The sequence below is a fragment of the Tiliqua scincoides genome, chromosome 6 (genome assembly GCF_035046505.1).
Source record: "Tiliqua scincoides isolate rTilSci1 chromosome 6, rTilSci1.hap2, whole genome shotgun sequence".
In the NCBI taxonomy this organism is placed as follows: domain Eukaryota; kingdom Metazoa; phylum Chordata; class Lepidosauria; order Squamata; family Scincidae; genus Tiliqua; species Tiliqua scincoides.
Genome location: NC_089826.1, coordinates 33,373,974 through 33,394,068, shown reverse-complemented (window position 1 = coordinate 33,394,068; position 20,095 = coordinate 33,373,974). Strand labels below are relative to the sequence as shown.

The 20,095-nt window shown below is 42.7% G+C and overlaps 2 protein-coding genes across 4 annotated transcripts in view; one reads left to right on the top strand and one right to left on the bottom strand.

The window, feature by feature from the left end:
- Positions 1-3,587, bottom strand: part of ABHD18 (abhydrolase domain containing 18) — a 28,097-nt gene extending 24,510 nt beyond the window's left edge. The window contains exon 1 of one of the 2 annotated variants that reach the window (XM_066631955.1): positions 3,457-3,587. The gene's annotated coding sequence lies outside the window, so the exon portion shown is untranslated. The remainder of the gene's footprint in view (positions 1-3,456) is intronic. The other variant, XM_066631954.1, reaches the window with a different exon arrangement.
- A 173-nt stretch (positions 3,588-3,760) lies between these two features.
- Positions 3,761-18,297, top strand: MFSD8 (major facilitator superfamily domain containing 8). 2 transcript variants are annotated; one of them, XM_066631946.1, is made up of 13 exons: positions 3,761-3,994; positions 5,088-5,179; positions 6,100-6,143; positions 7,878-8,118; positions 8,889-9,002; positions 11,198-11,342; positions 12,404-12,439; positions 13,301-13,359; positions 14,792-14,900; positions 15,746-15,880; positions 16,320-16,423; positions 16,511-16,749; positions 17,697-18,297. In XM_066631946.1, exons 1-13 carry the CDS (start codon positions 3,918-3,920, stop codon positions 17,913-17,915), a joined length of 1,614 nt encoding a protein of 537 aa, XP_066488043.1. In that variant the 5' UTR covers positions 3,761-3,917; the 3' UTR covers positions 17,916-18,297. The 2 variants fall into 2 exon arrangements, with proteins under 2 accessions (XP_066488043.1, XP_066488044.1); XM_066631947.1 differs by lacking the exon at positions 12,404-12,439.
- The last annotated feature ends 1,798 nt before the right edge of the window (positions 18,298-20,095 follow it).

Below are 20,095 nucleotides of genomic sequence, written 5' to 3'. Positions count from 1 at the left end.
TCAATCATTTACTAATAAGCATGACTTGCTAATCAAAATGATTTTCTCTATTTTTGTTTGAACTATTCTGCAGCCAAGACCTAAGAGTACATGTTTTGTACAGTTACTTTACAGAGGATTCTCAAAATACTTAGTCAAATGTTTCTGACAGTAGCAGAGATCAGGATTAGCCTCAATAGGCTGCATTTCCCTCAGGGTTTTTCCTGGACCTCCAAATGCCTTCTAAGGCTAAAAACATCACTTCCAGTTTCCCAAGGAAACCAGAAGTCTTTTCAGCCAAAAAAAGGCCATTTGGAGCCTCGTGGAAGCAGTGCTGCCTCTGGTGCGTGTGAGGTGCGTGTGAGGGGAGGTGAGGGGAGCACTGCTTCAGGGTCTCGAGGGGGGGAGGGGAACAGAGACTGGTGATGGCCATAGCATACACAGCCCGTTGCTGGTCAGAACATCACTAAGTGACATTCACCTGTATTTGATGAACAGAATGAAAACAAATAAATGCTTTCATATATCTTCTCTGTACAATAAGCAGTATTCTAAACAGACACAATTCTAACAAGATTCTAACAGTAGCTGACAATTCTCAGCAGCACAAATTTCTTTCATATAATAGTTCGTTCATACCTGTTGATCTTCTTAGTTCAGATTTATCTCTTAACCACAAGTCTCTTCATTTGACATATCTGCTGGTGTAAAGTGCAAGTGATCGGGCCAATTCCAGTCACAATCTTAAACACCAATGCAGTACATACTCTGCTTACAGAACAATCCTATCTATGCTTGTTCAGATATAAATCTCAAGCATTTCATTACTGCTATACTGTGTATAGCATTGCAGGCTTAGTAAGCAATTACTGAAACACAATACGCTGTCTAAACAATGTCAAAAATAAGCCAATAAAAACTATTTCAAGTTGTCCTATTGTCATCCTTTTTTCACATTTTCCAGAACAAACTTGGAGAACATTATATTTAACTGAACATTGAAAAGACTGGATGGAGATACCCTAAAACCAAAGGATCAGAGACATTCATGAGCTCCTTTACTCAATAAGGTCAGCTCCTATATTCACTACAGTACCTTGGACTGCCCTTACTAAAGAGCACTGCAATCCATCAACCATTCACACCCAAATAATTCTATGCTGAGATATAATGTGAAAAAGCAATGTGTTATTTAGAAGACCAGCATTCCCTATTCACTTTTTAAAGACCAAAATGCATGATTCCGAACACCATAAAGCAAGTGTTCTGACATTGGATTTGATGTGGAAGCAAGTTATAAAACAAAGACAATCATTTAAACACAAGAGATGAAAGGACAGCTTCAAATCATCTCTGCACCAAAGGTTTGTTTCCCAATGTGCAGATAGAATCTTGTATCCCAACATATTAAAACAGAGCTTCAGGGGCTCAGGAATCCTCCATCTACCCCAGCCTCTGCAAGCAATCAAAGTTTCCCACATATGGAGAAGGGATTTGTTGCTGGCTCACAAGCTTGTGGCTGAAACATGCCCTTGAGTTGCCAACAAATAAGTCACAACCCTTTTTAGCAGCGCACACGTAGACAGGGAGATAAGGTCCCCATTTCTTTTTACTATAATAGCCCAATCTTATGCATGTTCGCTTTGAAAAAAACCTCACTACATCCTAACGGAGCAGATTCCCAGATGATATTGCATAGGATTGCAGCCTCAAATAGAAAGGAGTGGAAATGGATAAAAGGAATGTGGAAAGGGAGGATAGAGAAACAAGACAAAGATTTTCCTGTGGAATGAGATTAGGAATTTGTTTAACTCTTTTTCAAACCATTCCCTTCTCTCTTTCCAACTCAGGGCAGATAACACTGTGTGTAGCCCCAACGTGCACACGCCTATGCAGAAGTGATGATCACCACCTCTCAGAAGCATAACTCACTGCCCCAGTGCCCGAGGCAGTAATGTCATGACATCGTGACATGGCTTCCAGGTTCTCCCCAGAGCAGGTGGCACTGGTGGCTTCGCGCACTCGTTCCTTCTCCTGTCAGCACATCCTCCATAATAAGAGTGGAGTCTGAGGGCGAGCAATGAGCCCCCTTGGAGTAGCACCCAGAGCAGGTGCCCCTCAAGCTCCACTCTAGTTACAGCTCTCCCACCACCTCCAATGGCCTTGTTCACTCTCTAGCAAATGCAGACAGGACTGCAAAGAAGTGAGCCTCAAAATGTTGTATTCACACATTGGGACAGGAAATCCAATACACGCAGACAGTTGTGCCAGAAACCAAACTGAGGGCGAGGAGGGACGAGGCTGCACAGGCTTGTTCTCCCCCGCTCACCACAAAAGTGCTCTGTTTATTTGGAGAGAAAGGTAGGATACAATTTATTTGTTTAGATTTCTATCCCACTTTTCTAAAAATCCAAAGTGGTATACAACAAACAAACACATAGGAATAAAACATTAAAATCCATTATTAAAATATAGGGACATGTGGTACGTGGGGAGGCAGGTGAGGCACAGCCTCCCCACTGCAGTGCTTTGAAAAGGGTGCCGTGGTTTCAGGAGTGTGAGCACTCACAACCCATACACATAACCTCTGTTGTGAGGCGGCGCCTGTATGGCAGATGGATTTGTTGTGAGGCAGAGCCTCCCCACTGGTGTCCTTTAAAGAGTACCACTGCATGATGAGTGCAAGCACTCACAACCCAGCACAGCCTGTGTTGCAAGGCAGGTGAGGCAGAGCCTCTCCACAGCAGTCTTCTGAAAAATGCCACTGCCACCGTGTGAGGCATGCAAGCACTTACAAGCCACGCACACACCTTGTGTTGTGCCTGTGCTGTGAGGTAGGAAAGGCAGAGCCTCCACACCAGAGTCCTTCAAAAAGCATCACAGCCACCATGTGAGGTCTGCAAGCACTCACAACCCGCACACTATGTGCACATGCTCTGTGCGTGGATTGCACTCTGTGTGTGGGTTGCAAGTGCTTGCACACCTCGCACAGCATCGGCGGCACTTTTCCAAGGACTCCGATGGGGAGGCTCTGCCTCACTTGCCTCAGCACCCACTGCCTGTGGGTTGTGGGTGCTTGGGCAACTCACACGGCAGCGGTGTTTGTCAAAGGAGTCCAGTGGGGAGGCTTGACCTCATCTGCCTGGGTTGTGGGTGCTTGGGCACCTCACACAGTGGTGGTGCTGCCTGAAGGACTCCGGTGGGGAGGCCCTGCATCACCTGCCTCCCCACGTCCCTGTTAAGACAGAAGCCATAAAAACCACGAAGAACAAGAATAAAGGAGCAGACTGAACCGGGACACACAGTGAGGGGCAGCACAGCCGGCCAGAGGAGGCCAACCTGGGCAAAGCCTCCTCACGCCCAGCCACCAGCGTGGCTCCCAACACCTCAGCACCTCCCCTGGCCAGGACAGGCACGTTCCACACGCACCGAGACAGAACCGCACCCCAGCCGCCCAGCCGTCTCCCTGACACCCACCGCGCCACACTCACGGGAAGGGGAGGCTGAGGAGGACGGGGTCCCGCCAACCGAACGGCCGGGGGAGGAGCCCTGCGAAGGTCGCCGCTGCCCTCCACTCCCCCTTCCGCTCTCCACACGAGAAACTCTAGAGAGGCAAGCCGGGCTCGTTTTCTCAAAGTGGGCGGGGCCTAAAAGGAGGAGGCTGCGCCTGTAACCAATCAGGCCACCTCCTCGTGTCTGACATCACCGACACGTGCCCGCCCCGCCTCTCCGGCGTTTTGGGGGCTTCTTAAAAGAAGACGCAACAGCCGCGGAGGAAAGAATGAGAGGGGCGAGCGGTCTCAGACGCCTTAAATAGTGGGGGGAGGGACGAAGGAATGGTTCTCAAGCGCGGATTGGCTTTCCGCCCGCGCGAGACGGCGTTCGCTGGCCAATCCGTTTACCGGACGGGTTGGGTTTGAGGACTGGAGGAGCCGGTCATGGCGGTGGCTGAGGCAGACGCATCGGAGCCCGTGTCTGAGGCGCCGCTGTTGGGGGCTTCTGGGGACAGCGACAGGTAAGGGGTGGGATGGGCAAGCGCGCCCTGCAGGGGATGCTGGCGTGCAGCTCTCAGGTCCAAGCAGGGGGCGGGTGTTGAGGGGTCCTTGGCTGTTCCCGAAGAGGTGCTTGGGGCTGAACCAAGCACCCTGAGCCCGGTGGGATGGGGCAGAAATCCAGGCTAGTGGCTGGGGAGGTGGGCTTGGACTTGCAGGAGCCAGGTTCAAACTCTTGCTCAGCTATGAAGCTTCTTGGGTGACCTCAGGCCAGCCTCTTTCAGCCTTGCCTACCTCTCAGGGTTGTTGTGAAGACAGAAGGAGGGGAGCATGAGCTCTCGGCCTCTCCTCCCTCGTGGTGTTGTTGTGAGGAGAATAGGAGGGGAGCAGCTGTGTATACCACCCTGGGCTCTTATGAGATTCAAAGATGGACGGTATAAAAATGTGAATCAATAAAATAATTTAAGGGGTGGTATGGGCTCTGTTCCCCAACACTGAATATTCAGTCCCGGGTTACCAATATAAGTCCTGGGATGATATTAAAGATAAAATTTTACACAGGTCTATCAATGTACATGGCACTTTACCCTGGTCTTTAGGCCTGATTCTAGCCAAAGTGATACCTGAAGCAGCAGACACACACCCCAGAAAAAAAAGGGGAAGGTGCCTCATTGCTGCATTGCACCACTACTGCCTCCTCCTCCTTTGCCGCCAAGCCGTAGGGTTGGACTGGGAGTGGGGCAAAGGGAGGAGGCAGCCTCTGTGCTCGGCTTCTCCTTGCCTACCCTAGCTACTTAGTGAGTGAGGGGGCAGCAGTAGCTTCCCCCCTCCCTCCCCACAGTGCTGGAGATGGGGTGCTGCAAATATGATCTGCCACTCTTTCACCCAAATAACCACTTGAAGCGAGTGTTTTAGTTTGTCCCGTTGCTATGCCAGTCCTTCACACAGAGAGGACACATCCCTATCCTGTTAAAGGAATTGTCAATATCATTACTGGTGTTTGTGTCCCGTTGCTGACACTGCCAGGGATTGCTTGCTTAATGCATGTTTGTAGTTTGGGAAAGAGGGGGAGGGAGAACAAGTGATGAGGTTTGTTTGTTTTTTTGCTCCTTGCAGGTGCCAGGATGTTATGGAAACCCTGCAATGCTATACTAGCCGGTGGAGATCCATTCGGATAATGTACCTTACCATGTTCTTCAGCAGTCTTGGTTTGTAAAAATGATATTCAGCCAGTGTTATATTTTTGTAGTATCATTTTGAGAACTTTATTGAGCATACATTTAATAAAATGTTTTGTGGAAACTCTTCACATGGTAAACCAATGTATGTTATGATCATGGCATGGAGCAGACATTACCCTGAACCTACTGTAATGTATAGAACTATTTTTTCAGTGCTGTAGGAGTCCGGGGACTACACTAGCACACCATAAGTGGCTGCCTTCTGTTTGGCACTGACACACCATACATGGGTCGGCAATCTGGGGTTCCCCAAGACACTGCATATGTGTCAGCAGGACTCCCTAAGACTTTGTTTAGGAGCATAAAGAGTTCTGGAGACCAAAATTTCTGAGAACTGCTGGTGTAGACTGTCTCTTGGTGTAATCTATCAAGGGTAAACGTAAACTCCTTTCTTTAAATGATGGGCAGTATTCATAAACCAATTTTCTTAGAGCTACACCTTTAATTTTTTTTCCTTTTAAGAAAATAAGAACAGCCCCACTGGAGCAGGCCATAGGCCCATCTAGTCCAGCTTCCTGTATCTCACAGTGGCCCACCAAATAGCCCAGGGAGCACACCAGATAACAAGAGACCTGCATCCTGGTGCCCTCCCTTGCATAGGCATTCTGACATAGCCCATTTCTAAAATCAGGAGGTTGCACATACGCATCATGGCATCTAGTCGAACAAAGTAGCATCTAGTCTAATATATTAAAAATAAAATATTGAAATGAATGGAGATCCATCTGAAATTGGCTCACGACCCATCTAGTGGGTCCCGACCCACAGTTTGAGAAACACTGCCCTATGGAATTAAACTTTGTAGAACACTATCCAGACAAATGCACAGTGAACTTGTATAATTTAGTAATTGCAATGCAAAATAACTTCAATTCTTTATATTGCAGGTTTTTCTATTGTCATTATGTCAATATGGCCTTATCTCCAACAGGTTTGTAACCACCTGAATTTGAATAAGTAGATCTGTGCTCTATTAGGATATAAATTGCAACAAAAGTTTTGTTTGGCATCTGAAAGCTATATTGAGCTGTGACAGTAATAGGTATCTGGAAATTCAGACTGTATAGATCTTGTTGAATGAAAAGAGAGTTGTTTTAAAAGACAACTTTGTAGTTGCAATTAAAGTATAGACAACTACTGCAGTCAAACTACTAATGTCGAAGTTGTGTCATGTTGGCATGATGTCTATTGTATCCTAAACCACTCCAGCACAAAGGGGGAGGGAGGAAACAGCAGCCTAAGCAATACCATGCCGATGCACCAGTGTCCATTGAAACCCCACCAGTCATGGAGTGGCATGATATTGGCTTGACGTGCAAGGACCAGTCACCATATCTTCCCAGTGCTGATGGCCAAAGAAGTGAAGTCAGGATGAACCAAGTAAGGGGCAGACTCAGATTCAGTGAGCGGCCACCGCTGGGATGTCCCCACCTCCTGCAAGCTGTCGGAACAAATATCACCGCGAGTCACCATCACCAACCATGGGGAGATCCCTGAAAGCCACAGTATGCATATATACACACAACACATGGATAAGATAGCACCACATCCCTTACAGATACTACTGTGGTAAAGGTTCCAAAAGGGCAAAAGCAGAGAACTTCTAGGAAGCCCAACCGATATGAGGTAATCTTCATACCTCCAAATTAAAATGTCACATTTTCAAATTTTCTTCATTAATTGGCCTACTGTAGATCGTGTGAACCCTGTTTCAGCCATTTGTCTGACCTTGAAGTCCCTAAATACACATCCTGCTCTCCATTTCAGCCTTCTGGGTATCCTGGAATGACTTTAAAGGTTTGGGGAAACAGTCCTTGAACTCCATTTCTAGGGGGATTCTAGCAAGTGCCTACACATACGTACCATGCACAAGGTCTCTAGCAGCCTTAGGAGCACAGGATCCCAATAATAATTATTAATATTAATAATTATTAATGTCAATAATATTATTGCATATTAATGATCATATTATTGATATGTTATCAATAATAATTATTTACAAAGATCTCTCTCTTTTTCTAGTGGGTCATGATAGATGGTTGTTTTTAGAAGTGGTTCCCGGTGCTAAGATGTTTGGGAAGCACTGGTTTAGAGCAAAGATACATTCAACGATATTGAAGAGTCAGTATCCAGGCATAGGACATGAGACAGATATGCACCATCAGTGTTGGAAGAGCTGTAGCATACCAGGCACAGAAGCACGGGACAGGGGTGTTCTTATGCAGCCCTGTGGAAGGTGCTTCACCCATGGTTCTTCATAAACACAGAGGGCAAGATGGCATCAAACCTTTTGTATTGTTGATTACTTCTACTCAGAAGTCTTCACCAATAGACATAAGCACTAAATATGATGATAGTTTTCTACAGTAGCCAGATACCCTTGCGACTGAAGCTCAAATTCTTCCTTCACTATGCTGTATGGTTTCTAATTGATCCTCTTCTATAACTATTTTGAATGGAGGCTTTATAGGTAATTTTTTTCTATACATTAAAAAGTTGTTCATATTCAACTTATCAACAAACTGGTTTCTCGATGTATCAGTAGTAGGATAATGTTTCACAAAAGAGTTGTTGTACATTGTGTGGTCTTATTTCTAAAACTGGTGTTAAATAGGGTGAATCACATGCTGCTGTTCTTAATAATCTCCTTTTTTATTTTTTGTAGGTAGATAAAACTGCAGATGCAAGCTTCCTGGGGTGGATCATTGCTTCATATAGCATTGGTCAAATGATAGCTTCCCCTTTCTTTGGAGCATGGTCTAATTACAGGCCAAGAAGAGAGCCCCTTGTAGTTTCAACTAGTATTTCAGTGGCTGCTAATTGTCTCTATGCTTATGTTCATTTACCTCCTTCACACAACAAATACTACATGCTCGTCGCTCGAACTCTGGTGGGCTTTGGGGCAGGTAATTTTAGAAGCATTTCAACTGAGATTAATGGGTTATTATATACTGTTTAAGGCAGCACTGTGTTATTGGATTAATCAGCATCTTCTAAACAACTTTGGAAGCCTGTTCCTTTCTAGCAAAGGGCTCAGTTCAGTGCATCTGTACCAGCAAGGCAGCATTCAGAAGCCCATGATATCAGTGCATTATTTTAACCATTGCTTGATTCCTGAATATAGAATCAGAGGTTTCCCTGTTGTTCCAAAGTTGTCAACTGTGTGACTCAAACTCTATGGCATCAGAAGTCCCAGAGGCAACTAACAGGAAATATTTGAGGTAGCTGACAAGCAAGGAGCATAAAGATTCATGATCACAGCTGAGTATCTGAAATGGCTGATCAGGTAATTGTGAATTTAAGGACTTCCTTGGTCAGAGCATGTAGTGGTGCAGTTCCTTTGGAGGCCATTCATGTTTGAATGAGGGTTCAGACTTTTAAACTGGAAGATGTATGATTTGTTGAACTACCCAACACAAAAGAATAGAAAATTATTGAAAACTTCTGATCAAACCAATTGGATTTAGTTGTGAGTACACCTGAAGATAAAGGTTCCTTTCTAACTCTATAGATTTTAATATTTAGACAGGGCAAACAGATTAAGCAGAAGATGAACAGTGCCGAAGAGTTAACACGTGAAATGTGGTTCAGGCAGGTTATTGAATATTAATATTTGAAATGATCTTCTATTGTATTTTCTAAGTGTCAAGCAAGCTCTCTTTTGTTTATGTTTTAGGAAACGTAGCAGTAGTTCGATCATTCATGGCTGGTGCCACCTCTCTTGCAGAAAGAACTAGTGTCATGGCAAACACTAGTGTTAGCCAAGCAGTGGGATTCATACTGGGACCAGGTACAGCTCATGTTATATTTCCATTATTTTTAGATGAATCTGGATCTGTGTGAGGATATCTGGCATTCTGAGCCAGAAATGCTGTAAATGTTACACTGTTCTGAATAATGTATCCCATTTTCAGAAAAGCACAATTTGTGCTAAAAAACCTATTGCAAATTCACATATTGTGTCTGAGTTTTAAAGATTTTTTTTAAAGCTTCTAAAGTGTTGAAGCTGCAGATCTGAGCAATAGTTCTTACTGTCTGGATGCTGGGAAAAGCAGCCAGAGTCTGGCACCCTGTATGTCATGATGAAGAATTTACTACATCGTTAAAATAATGATCATCAGAATCATTTCTAGGCATGTAAGAGGATGTTACTTACACATTTGTAACCTTGGATTCAGTTTTTTTTATCCTGCAGTATATATGATTTTTTTAAAGTGTTTTAGGCCCAAATCCTAACCAACTTTCCCGCACTGACATAGCTGTGCCAATGGGGCATGTGCTGCATCCTGCAGTTGGGTGGCAGTCACAGAGGCCTCCTCAGGGTAGGAAGAGGAAAAGGAAAGGTCCCTTGTGCAAGCACCGAGTCATTACTGACCCTTGTGGTGACACCGCGCCTGCAATGCTTTTCTTGGCAGACTATAAATGCCGTGGTTTGCCATTGCCTTCCCCAGTCATATTACCTTTCCCCCAACAAGCTGGGTACACATTTTACCGACCTTGGAAGGAAGAGTCAACCTTGAGCCAACGACCTGAGATCCCAACTTCCTCTGGGATCGAACTCGGGTCGTGGGGACAGTTCTCTATTGCATTACTATGACATGCTACTCTGCACCACACAGGGCTCCAGTTCCTCAAGGTAAGGGAATGTTTATTCTCTTCCTTCAGAGCTGCATTGCCCTTACATCACTGCTGGAAAGTTGGAAAGTTGGTTAGGATTGTGTGCACATATGTGAACATAAGACATATGTGACATAAGACATTATAAGACATATGTGAACATTATAAGACATAAGACATTAAGACATATGTGAACATTATAAGACATAGATTATTAAGACATTAAGACATTATAAGACATATGTGAACATTATAAGACATAAGACATATGTGAACATAAGACCATAAGAGGAGCCCTGCTGGATCAGGGCCCATCTAGTCCAGCTTCCTGTATCTCAACAGTAGCCAATCAGATACCTCAAGAAGCACTCAAGAAAACATGATACCTGTATTTTGTTGCCAGTTCCTTGCATCTGGTGGTTGCATATCGTCATCATGGCTTGTAACATGGGTTGGATGTTTCCTCCCTAAGTCTGTGTAATGCTCTTTTAAAGACATCTAGGCCAGGTGCCATCACAACATCCAATGGCAAGGCATTCCATAGATTAATTATAAGCTAGGTAAAGAAATTTGTTCTAACTCTCCCACCAGTCAATTTTAGTGGATGACTCCTGTTAATGGATGGTGTTGTATGAGAGGGAAAAGGAATTCCCTTAATCCACACAGTTCATCCCATGCATAATTTTATATGTCTCAATCGGGCACCTCACACACCTTCTTTCTAGATTAAAGACCCCCAAACATTTCCTCAAAAGGGAGGTGCCCCAGCCCCATTTTGGTCCTTCTCTTTTGCACCTTTTTCAGTTCCACTATACACTTTTTGAGATATGATGACCAGAAATGGACACTATACTCCAGATGCGGCCTTACAATTGACTTGTACAATGGCATAATGATATTGGCCATTTTATTCTCAAATACTTTTTCAGTTCTCTTGAGCATGGAATTGGCCCTCGTCACAGCTACCACACACTGAGTCAAAACTTTCATCAAGTTGTCCAACACCAGCCCAGGATTTCTCTCCTGATCTACCACAGACAGCAAAGAACCCATCAGCATATATGTACATTTTTGGATTCTTGCCCCAGTGTGCATCACTTTATATTTACTTACATTGAAGCGCATCTGCCATTTTGCTGCCCATTCTCCCAGTTGGGAGACATTCTTCTGGAGCTCTTCACAAAGTCTTTCTGGACCACGCAGAAAAGTTTAGTGTCTGCAAACATGGCCAACTCGCTGTTTATCCCAAACTTCAGGTCATGCTTCCTGATACCAGGCACATTTTAGAAAAACTGCAATTAGCAATGCTAATATTAAACTTAAACATGCTTGTCAACTATTTTTATTAATGCCATTATGTTTTGTTAGTGTTTCAGACTCTCTTTGCTTTCATTGGAGAAAAAGGCATCACATGGAAAATCATTCATCTTCAGGTGAACATGTACACAGCACCAGTTCTGTTTGGAGCTCTCCTTGGAATTATTAACATTGTTCTGATATTTGTTATATTTAGGTAATTTGAAACTGTTTTTAAAAGACACTGGTTATAACAAATGTTTGCCTTTAATCTTTTTTTGCCTATATATATGTGGTTTTCCTATATACATAGACAAGTCAATCTTAGGCTGACTGTTTATAGACTGTATATTAGTGAAATACAGTAGTTTGTTAATTTTTTAAATAGAGTTCAGAGATATAAATTTATATTTCTTTAAAAAAATTTTAGAGCTAGGAAGTCTGTTGTTAAGTAAGAATTGAAAAAACAGACTAATAATTCAATTGCATGCATACTTACACGGGATGAAGCCCCACTGAACTTGGTGGGACATGCTTCTGAATGAACATGCATAGAATTGTATTGCAAGGCTTGTTTCATGTTCAATGTGCTTTCTCCTCATTGGTTAATTCCAGGAACAGGCTCCAACTACATCTTGGCTTTGAGCATTGATTAGCATGGCCTTGAAATGTACTTACTGCAGGCAGTCAAGTATAAGTTGGTCTTATAGATAAGTCAATGGCATCTTTTGAACCAGAAAAATCATGGAATTTTCTATGACCCTGGGATAAATCGGGGGTTAAATTTAGGGGCAGTGTCTGAGTATAATTTTGTCTGATTTTACCCGAGGCCAGCTCGTGAAAAATAACCTGCCAGTAATTGTTACCTAAGAACTGTACAGTGTTTCATTTATTAAAAATATAGTAAAAGATCATAAGATACATCTTTATTCATTAACTCTTTAAATTCTGATCTTCACAACCTGTTCTCTACAGTGGTTAAAGTTATAGGCCAGAGGTGTCAAACATAAGGCCCAAGGGCCGAATGCGGCCCGCGGAAGTTTTTTATACTGCCCTCAGGCTTTCAATTGCTGTATAGTGCTGAGGTGTTACTGCTGAAAGGGCAGCCCATATGAAAATTGGGCTTCCCATATCTTGAAATATGATCAAGATTCGCATATTTTCTCTTTTGTAATTTGCAGCTAATAAGTTTCTAAGTGAGAAAAAAGTGTTTATTTTTTGTTATGACCTGTTTAATGACATCACTTCTTGCCTAATGACATCATTTCCGGCCCTCAGCAGGCATCATGAATACTGGGTGGCCCTCTGTATGAAGTGAGTTGGACACCCCTGTTATAGGCACTCTGTCCTCCACTGCATCTTGTCACCCTGAGTACACTGTAAACAACGTAACAGTAGAACCATTAATCAAATCCTTCCTTAAATTGCCTGGTGTGTTAAGCCTTATGGCTTAACACACCAGGCTCAACATATAACTTATAACACATAACTGGGAGTGTGCAATTCAATTCACAGAGGAGAGACAACAAGGAATGAATGTGAGAAAGTGAAGCTACACGTAATTGCAATCCAATTTACTCAGACATAGACCCATTGCTTTCCATGGGTGTTATTCTTAAGTAATGGTGCCTGGGACTTTGTTTCAGGTGGAAATGAGGATTACATCCTGGTGTTTTAAAAACCAAACCTCTGCCAAACATGTGCAAAATGGAGGCTGAAGGTGAGATCCTGCAAAAAAGAACAAGGCTTGCTTGAGTTAAATAGAAGTGTTGAGCTCTGGCTGGCTTTTTCCTCAGGAGTGAAAAAGTTAACTTTGGCTGCAGCTTGCAGTGAGCCTTATTGCCTGGAGACAAATAGCTCTCTATTTCTGCATTGTCCTCTTGCTTCTCCTAGTGCATTGATTTGCCTGACCTATGAGTTACCTTGCAGATAAGGTGAAGAGATGATTTACACTTGATTTATTGGCAGAAATTTCTCACCTTTTAGTCGAGTATCTATAATAATTACTGTGGGCACATAACATTTTAAGAGACTGAGTAATGAAGTATTTCAAAATGCTAAACAATTTGAAGTGTAACATGATGGCATTGCAGTATTGAGTGCAAACTTATTGCTGCAGCTGACTAGGCTTTTTTTGGCACATTAGATTTTTTTATGAACATTTTTAATTTATAGGGACCATCAAGTAGACGACATGGGAAGACCATACAGAAGCATTAATTTTGAAGCAGAAGGTAATGTTTTGTAGAGAAATAAAATATTTTGTATATGCATTGAAACAAATAAGCAAGATGATACTTTGAGGACCCAATCCTACCCAACCTTCCTGCATCGATAACAGACATACCAACAGGGTTTGCGTTTCATCTGCAATGAACGAGCTGTCACAGAAGCCTCCTCATGGTAAGGGAATGTTTGTTCCCTTACCACAGGGCTGCATTGCAGCTGCATCAGCACTAGAAAGTTAGATAGGATTGGGACCTGAGTCCACGTTTGTTGTCTTAAAAAAATAAACACTTTTCAATTGCACCCAGATTTGGCAGGCAGAATGAAAAAGTATCTAATTTTCTGCCATCTAAAGATCCAGCTAATTCTTGTTCATTAAGCTATTTCAGATAGGAAAGCATCTTAGTTAATAAGCATTTAGCACAGAAAGCCAGAGTAGAAGAGTAGATTTGAACCTGGGACAACAGGTCTAATTGCAACTTGAAGCCCAACCCTAGGCATGTCTACTCAGAAATAATTCCTATTGTAGTCAATGGGGCTTACTCTCAGGTAAGTGTGGATAGGATTACAGCCTTGCAGTCCAATCCTATGCATGTCTACTCAGAAGTAAGTCCCATTGTGTTCAATGATACTTACTCCCAGGAAACGTATGGATAGGATTATCACCTTAGTCATTATCATGAGCAGTTTTCTCAATATTAATAAAATGACAGTCATGGGTATGTACTGGAACTGAGCAAGCATGATGGTTATCACTTTCTGTTCATATGCAGCCCTGCAGTGAGGAGGAGCACGTGGTTGTCATTGTAACACCCCTCCCATTGCTACAACTGTCACGAGCTTATCTGGACTTGGTAGAAGCAAATGATAGTTTCAGTTGCCAATTATAGCAGCCTTATGGCCCAATCCTATCCCACTTCAGCACATAGGATGCAAGGCCACCACTGCAGCAGCTGCAATATCCTGCCTGAAGGCAGGATACCAAGGCAGCCAAGAGACGCAAGTAAAGAAAAACTTTACTTTTCTTCTCAGCTGCTACCTGCCCCCACGGGACTCTTCAGAACTTCACCAGAAGCTTGTCAGTAGCTGGTCTGCATGGCATTGATGGCAGCATGTAGCCTTCTGTCCTCTACACCTGCAGCAACATTTCACAGACCAACCAAGAGGCTGCCGCGATGGCTTACCTTGCAGTTAGAATTGGGCAGGCTTGATCTGCTGATTTGTACCAATGATATTGCTGGTGCAGGTCCAAGTTGACCCATAGTGATGGCAGGAGCTTTCCCTGGGGCTAGTGACAAATGTCCCCTTACTCTGCAGAGACCTTAGGGCTGCTAAATTCCCCTGCACGAGAGAGTATAGCCTGCACTGGAACTGCTGCGTCAATGCAGAGGAATTTAGACCTATACAAACTAAAACTTGTATTTTATTTTTTTAACACAGAAAATGATGAGGTGGATCAAGATACTCAAGGAAGCATTGACCACGTGGCTGTTGTATCAACAAACATCATTTTCTTTGTCACTTTATTTGTGTTTGCAGTCTTTGAAACGTAAGCCTATCTAACTTCACTGATACCTGATTAATGTGCAGTCAGTTCTCGCTATCTGCTAGGCTTAGGTTCTTGGAAAACCTAGTGGATACCAAATTAGCAGATACCAAGTCATTGAGCCTATGGGAAAAATGGGGTTAAGTTCTAGAGAACCCTCTTCACCGTACGTTCTAGAAATGTTATGAATCTGAATCTTATCTTGAAATCTATGGGTTGAGCGATAGCAAGGGCAGCATCTACCACATTGGCTCTTTTTATGGAACAATTTCTAACTCCAGCAAATTATTATTCCTTCCTAACAACACTATACAAATATAAAATATATTTTACAGAAGGTGTTCTCAAACTGGTGGGTCACGACCCACCAGCCTGGGAAGCCCTGTCTCTGCCCCTTAAGGGGCAGGGCAGGGGAATGTGGTGACATGGTCCCCAGGATTGCACTGCCAGAGACAAAGCAGCCTTTTTTATTCACCTCTGGCGGGGAGTGCAGGGAGCCCCATGGAGCCCTCTACAGAACTCCCCTCACCTCAGAATGTCTAAAAATAGCGATCGCGGCCCACTTCTGAGTTCCTTCAGCCATTTCCCTTCACCCATGAAGATTTAATAAAGTAAAAAGCTTTCCCTCGGTGTACTCTTATAAGGAGCTTTATTTGTCCATCTGTGCATTCTGTTTTAATATATTCCTTTTTTTCCTCTCTGCTTGTTTTTCACATCCTATTTAGGATGATTTTCCAAATTTTGTTTCCTAACTTTGTTCCAGAACATTTAGCTGCAGTCCTTGGTGTTGATAAACGCTTCAAGGCAAAGAACTGAGGATATTAATACCTTTTTGTTTTATTCTTCAGCATAGCTACACCATTGACAATGGATATGTATTCCTGGACCAGGAGAAAAGCAGTATTTATCAATGGACTCATTCTTGGTGTCCTTGGCATTGAATCAATTGTTGTGCTTTTAGCAGTTAAAATACTCTCCAAAAAGTAAGTCACTAAAGATATACTCATTGAATTTACATGTTTTGATTATGATAGAGAAAAATTGAATTCTTATTTGAGAATTCTGGTTCTGGGGAAAGGATGGGGGCATTCCTGACTCTTGGGGAAAGCCTCTCCCACTACATGAAGGCAGGGCCAACTATAGATGAAGTCTCCTCTTCCAGGGTGGGCTTCCAATTTCCCCCAGACCGGTCCGGAACATTCTGATATCAAATATTTCATGAACTCCAAACTGTAGAAAAACTTGTGTGAAACAATTTTCTTACTGTAAGCATTGTGGTGTTGTGACCACTACAACTATAGAAGTTCCTTGTATCTACATAAAAAAGGAATCTGGTACTTCAGATATGCAGAATCTAGTATGTATTTTTTTGTTTTACTTCTAAGTATGAATATTATAATTACCATTCTCATTATCCAACAGGGTTGGTGAACGTGCCATACTTTATGGAGGCCTGGGGATTATCTTGGTTGGATTCTTTGTCTTACTACCTTGGGGAAATCAGTTACCTAATATCCAGTGGGAAGGTATAGAAATAAATGTTAAAATAATTATTTAAACTTTTAAGCTAATATCTGTATCTATACATGGTATTCACTTGACTATTTTCACAGATATCAAGAATAATTCTAGTCCAAGAACAACATCTTTCTGGACACTACAAGCATGGCTTCCATCCAATGACACTGATGAAGCAACTGGGTGTCCTGCAGTACAGTCCTGGTGCTTCTATGTTCCCATAACCTATTTCAGCCAATATATCATCACTGATGTTCTCATAGGACTGGGTTATCCAGTCTGTAATGTCATATCATATACTTTATATTCAAAAATCTTAGGACCAAGGCCTCAGGTAAGATGTTAATATGCAATTGAAGAGCTTGCTGAACTTGGAACAATATTTCATTGTCCTTATGATAGGCTGTTCAGTCACTGGAGGAGTTCTTTGTGACTGAAAAAGGAGTGCTTTTTACACACAATCAGTGCTATGTAAATATAGGGAGAGCTCACGTTATTTCCAGCGTACATTGTCCGAAGTGATCAGATGGCTCATTTCTTCGTGCCTGTGGGGTTATTAAAATGTTTTAAAATTTAAATACATTTTAATTTATCTCTGAATGCCAGATACAAGGAAGTGGCAACAGGATACAAATATCTTGTTATCTTGTGTGCTCCCAAAGGCCTCTGGTGAGCCACTGTGAGATACAGAAAGCTGGACTGGATGGGCCGTGATCCAGAAGGGGTCTTATTTATTCTTGATAATTTTGAGAGCAAGTGATAAAGGAGTTCTTAGTGCAGGAATATCAGCTTATGAAACTACATAAAACACTTACCATAATGTAGAAAAGGAACCAGAAACATACTATGCCATGTCTAGTTTCTCATCGCCTTTTCTCTATTAATCCTAGCACTGTTCCTGCTTCTGCCCACTCAGAAGCAGGATTTCATAAAAGAGAGGTGGCTTGTTGACTTCTGAATAAATTGATATTGGTCAATAACTGGACTCTTAACTACATGCACATACTGTCTAAGCACAATCTTGATCTTGACAACATGACTGTGTCACTCATGTATAATGTAGATATTTACCAGCAGAACTACAATTTAAAAGTTCACACTTTAATGATTGCCTAGAAAGAAGTCATTTCTAGTATTAAGAAATGCTGTGGAGTATTCATGCTCCACAGGAGCATGTTGATAATAGCTTGTCTGAATGTTTTGCATGTTATTTAAACAAGCAATTGCAAACCAGGCCAACAGTTTGATTACAAGTATTGACTTTCCTCCCTTTTTTAAAAGGGTGTCTACATGGGCTGGCTAACTGCCTCTGGAAGTGGTGCGCGTGTCCTCGGACCAGTGTTTATCAGCCAACTCTACACTCATCTAGGACCCCGCTGGGCATTCAGTCTAATCTGTGGAATTATTGTTCTCACTCTCTTACTCTTGGAAGTGGTGTACAAGCGACTTGTGGCATTTTCTGTCAGATATGAAAGATTACAAGAAGAACAGAGCTCCTAGCTATGGATAACTGATCCGTTTTTTTGGAAGCAATGTATATCATTGCCAGTATTCAAGGAACTATGCTGTTACCTGGCTGACAAGTGCACCACATGTCCTACCTTTGATAGTATAATGATGGACTTACCACTGGTACTATACTGTTTGAGGCTGCTCTAACAGTTGTGGTAGATAGTTTCAAGAGGTGACACTGGCACTACTTCTATGTGCTGTTGTGCAATTTTTAAAATGCCTTGATTCTGTCAATCAGGTTTTATTTAAAATGGTTTTCACACTGGACTTGAAAGAGCTCTGTAACATTTTTATATGATTACTACCTCTTCTAAATTTTGTAAGTGCTTAAGATTTAACATGAGCTAATTCATTACTTTAACTGGTAACTATAATACAAAGAATATTTTACATTAATGAAACGGTTTGAGTAGAATTTTTTTTTGGAGATTGAGAATTGGCTATTCTTGTTTCAGGAAATCTTTAATAAGTTAGCAGCTGCTCATCATGTGGCATATACTTTTAAAATGTCTTTTCTCTTTTTGCTGCTGCTGTTCATGAGCCCCAGAGAAGCAGACAGAGACTATGCTGAAAGAAGTGCTTGGGAATAACCTCACTCTAGCAGAATGCTGCTGCTTCAGGTGTTGGGCAACCCTGTTCAGGCAAATAATCCAGATGACAATGTTTGCATTACAACTGTACATGTGAACTGTTCAGATGAGATTTTGCAGATGTAGGAATGGTTAAACACACACACACACAGAGAGAGTTAAGCAGATTAGCAAGCCCCAAGTTCTGTAACAAACTTATTAACCACATCAAAGAGTTTCATGGGAGCTGCTAAACAAGTAAGATATAGCTTGAAGCATCATTTCCCAAACTGTGGGTTGTGACCCCATGGGCAGTGGGTGCCAACATGATGCTCTGGTAGTGCTACAAGCCTTAATGGGAGACTTGAAGGCCTCTTCTAAGTCACACTGGTTCTGTGACCAGGGTCTGGGTCTCTTGGCCTCTGTGGGCCTCAGAATGGCCTGCAGAAACTACTAGAAGTGACTTCCAGTTTGCAGATGCAACCTCCAGTTTGAGCTGAAGTCGCTGTCCCACAACTCACTCTATTGGCCTCTGCGGGCCTCAGAACGGCCCATAGAAATGACCAGAAGTCGCTTTCAGTTTGACCAGAAAGTGACTTCTGGTCATTTCTATGGGCCATTCTGAGACCCGCAGAGGCCAGTAGAGAGTTGTGGGTCCAACATGACCTGGAAGAGGCCTCCAGGGCCTCCCATTAAGGCTTTGCAGCACTACCAGGAGCATCATGCTGTGACCCACTGACCTGGGTCACGGCACTGAAAAATTTGGGGAACTACTGGCTTAAGTTATTATTACAATTGTCATATAAGAAGCCATCATTCATAAAGCAGAACCCATATGTTGCATGGAGTAGGTCCCCCCAGTTTAAAATCTGAAGGTGAGGACGAGTCCCATCTGATATGTAGGAAAGCAGCTGTCAATCATTGTAGCCAGTACTGGAGTAGATAGTATAAGGCAGCTTTGAGTCTGACCACTAGTTTATGTTCATAGAATCCTGCAGTAGGTACCCTATAGGTAAAGGTGTTTGTTTCTAGTTAGTAAAGTTCATAGCCTTTCTTACTGAACACAATGGGCTTATTTCTAAGTAAAATAAATAACTGTTTTCAAACACCTCTACCTATAAGTCAGTTTTTATAGAAGTTCATCACAACTCTTCTTTGAAACTTCATGTTCTTCCAAGCTTATCTAAGTAAACGGCAGACTATGGTAGATAAGCTAATGTAACCAGCCTCTTAAGGCAGGGTATCAGGCATAAGGCCTACAGGCCAGATGCCTGTGAAAGCTCTTTATCTAGCCTAAATGATAATTGGGCTCTCCCACTGCCACCCTTTCAGCAGTGCTGCTAAGACTCTGGGAGGGAGAGACAAAAGGAAGCCTCAGAAGGCAAGGATTGCTATGTGGGAAAGTGCAGACAAAAAGGGGCAAGAGAGGAAGGTGCTGCTGAGGCATTAGGAAATCTGATTACCACATAGGCTGCCCTTTCAGCACTGCTGCTTCTACTGAGGCACTGAACCTCTCAGCTGCTGAGCTGAAAAGTGAAACCGCAGCAGAAGCAGCACTGCTGAAAGGGTGGCCCATGTGATAATTAGGTTTTGCAGTTA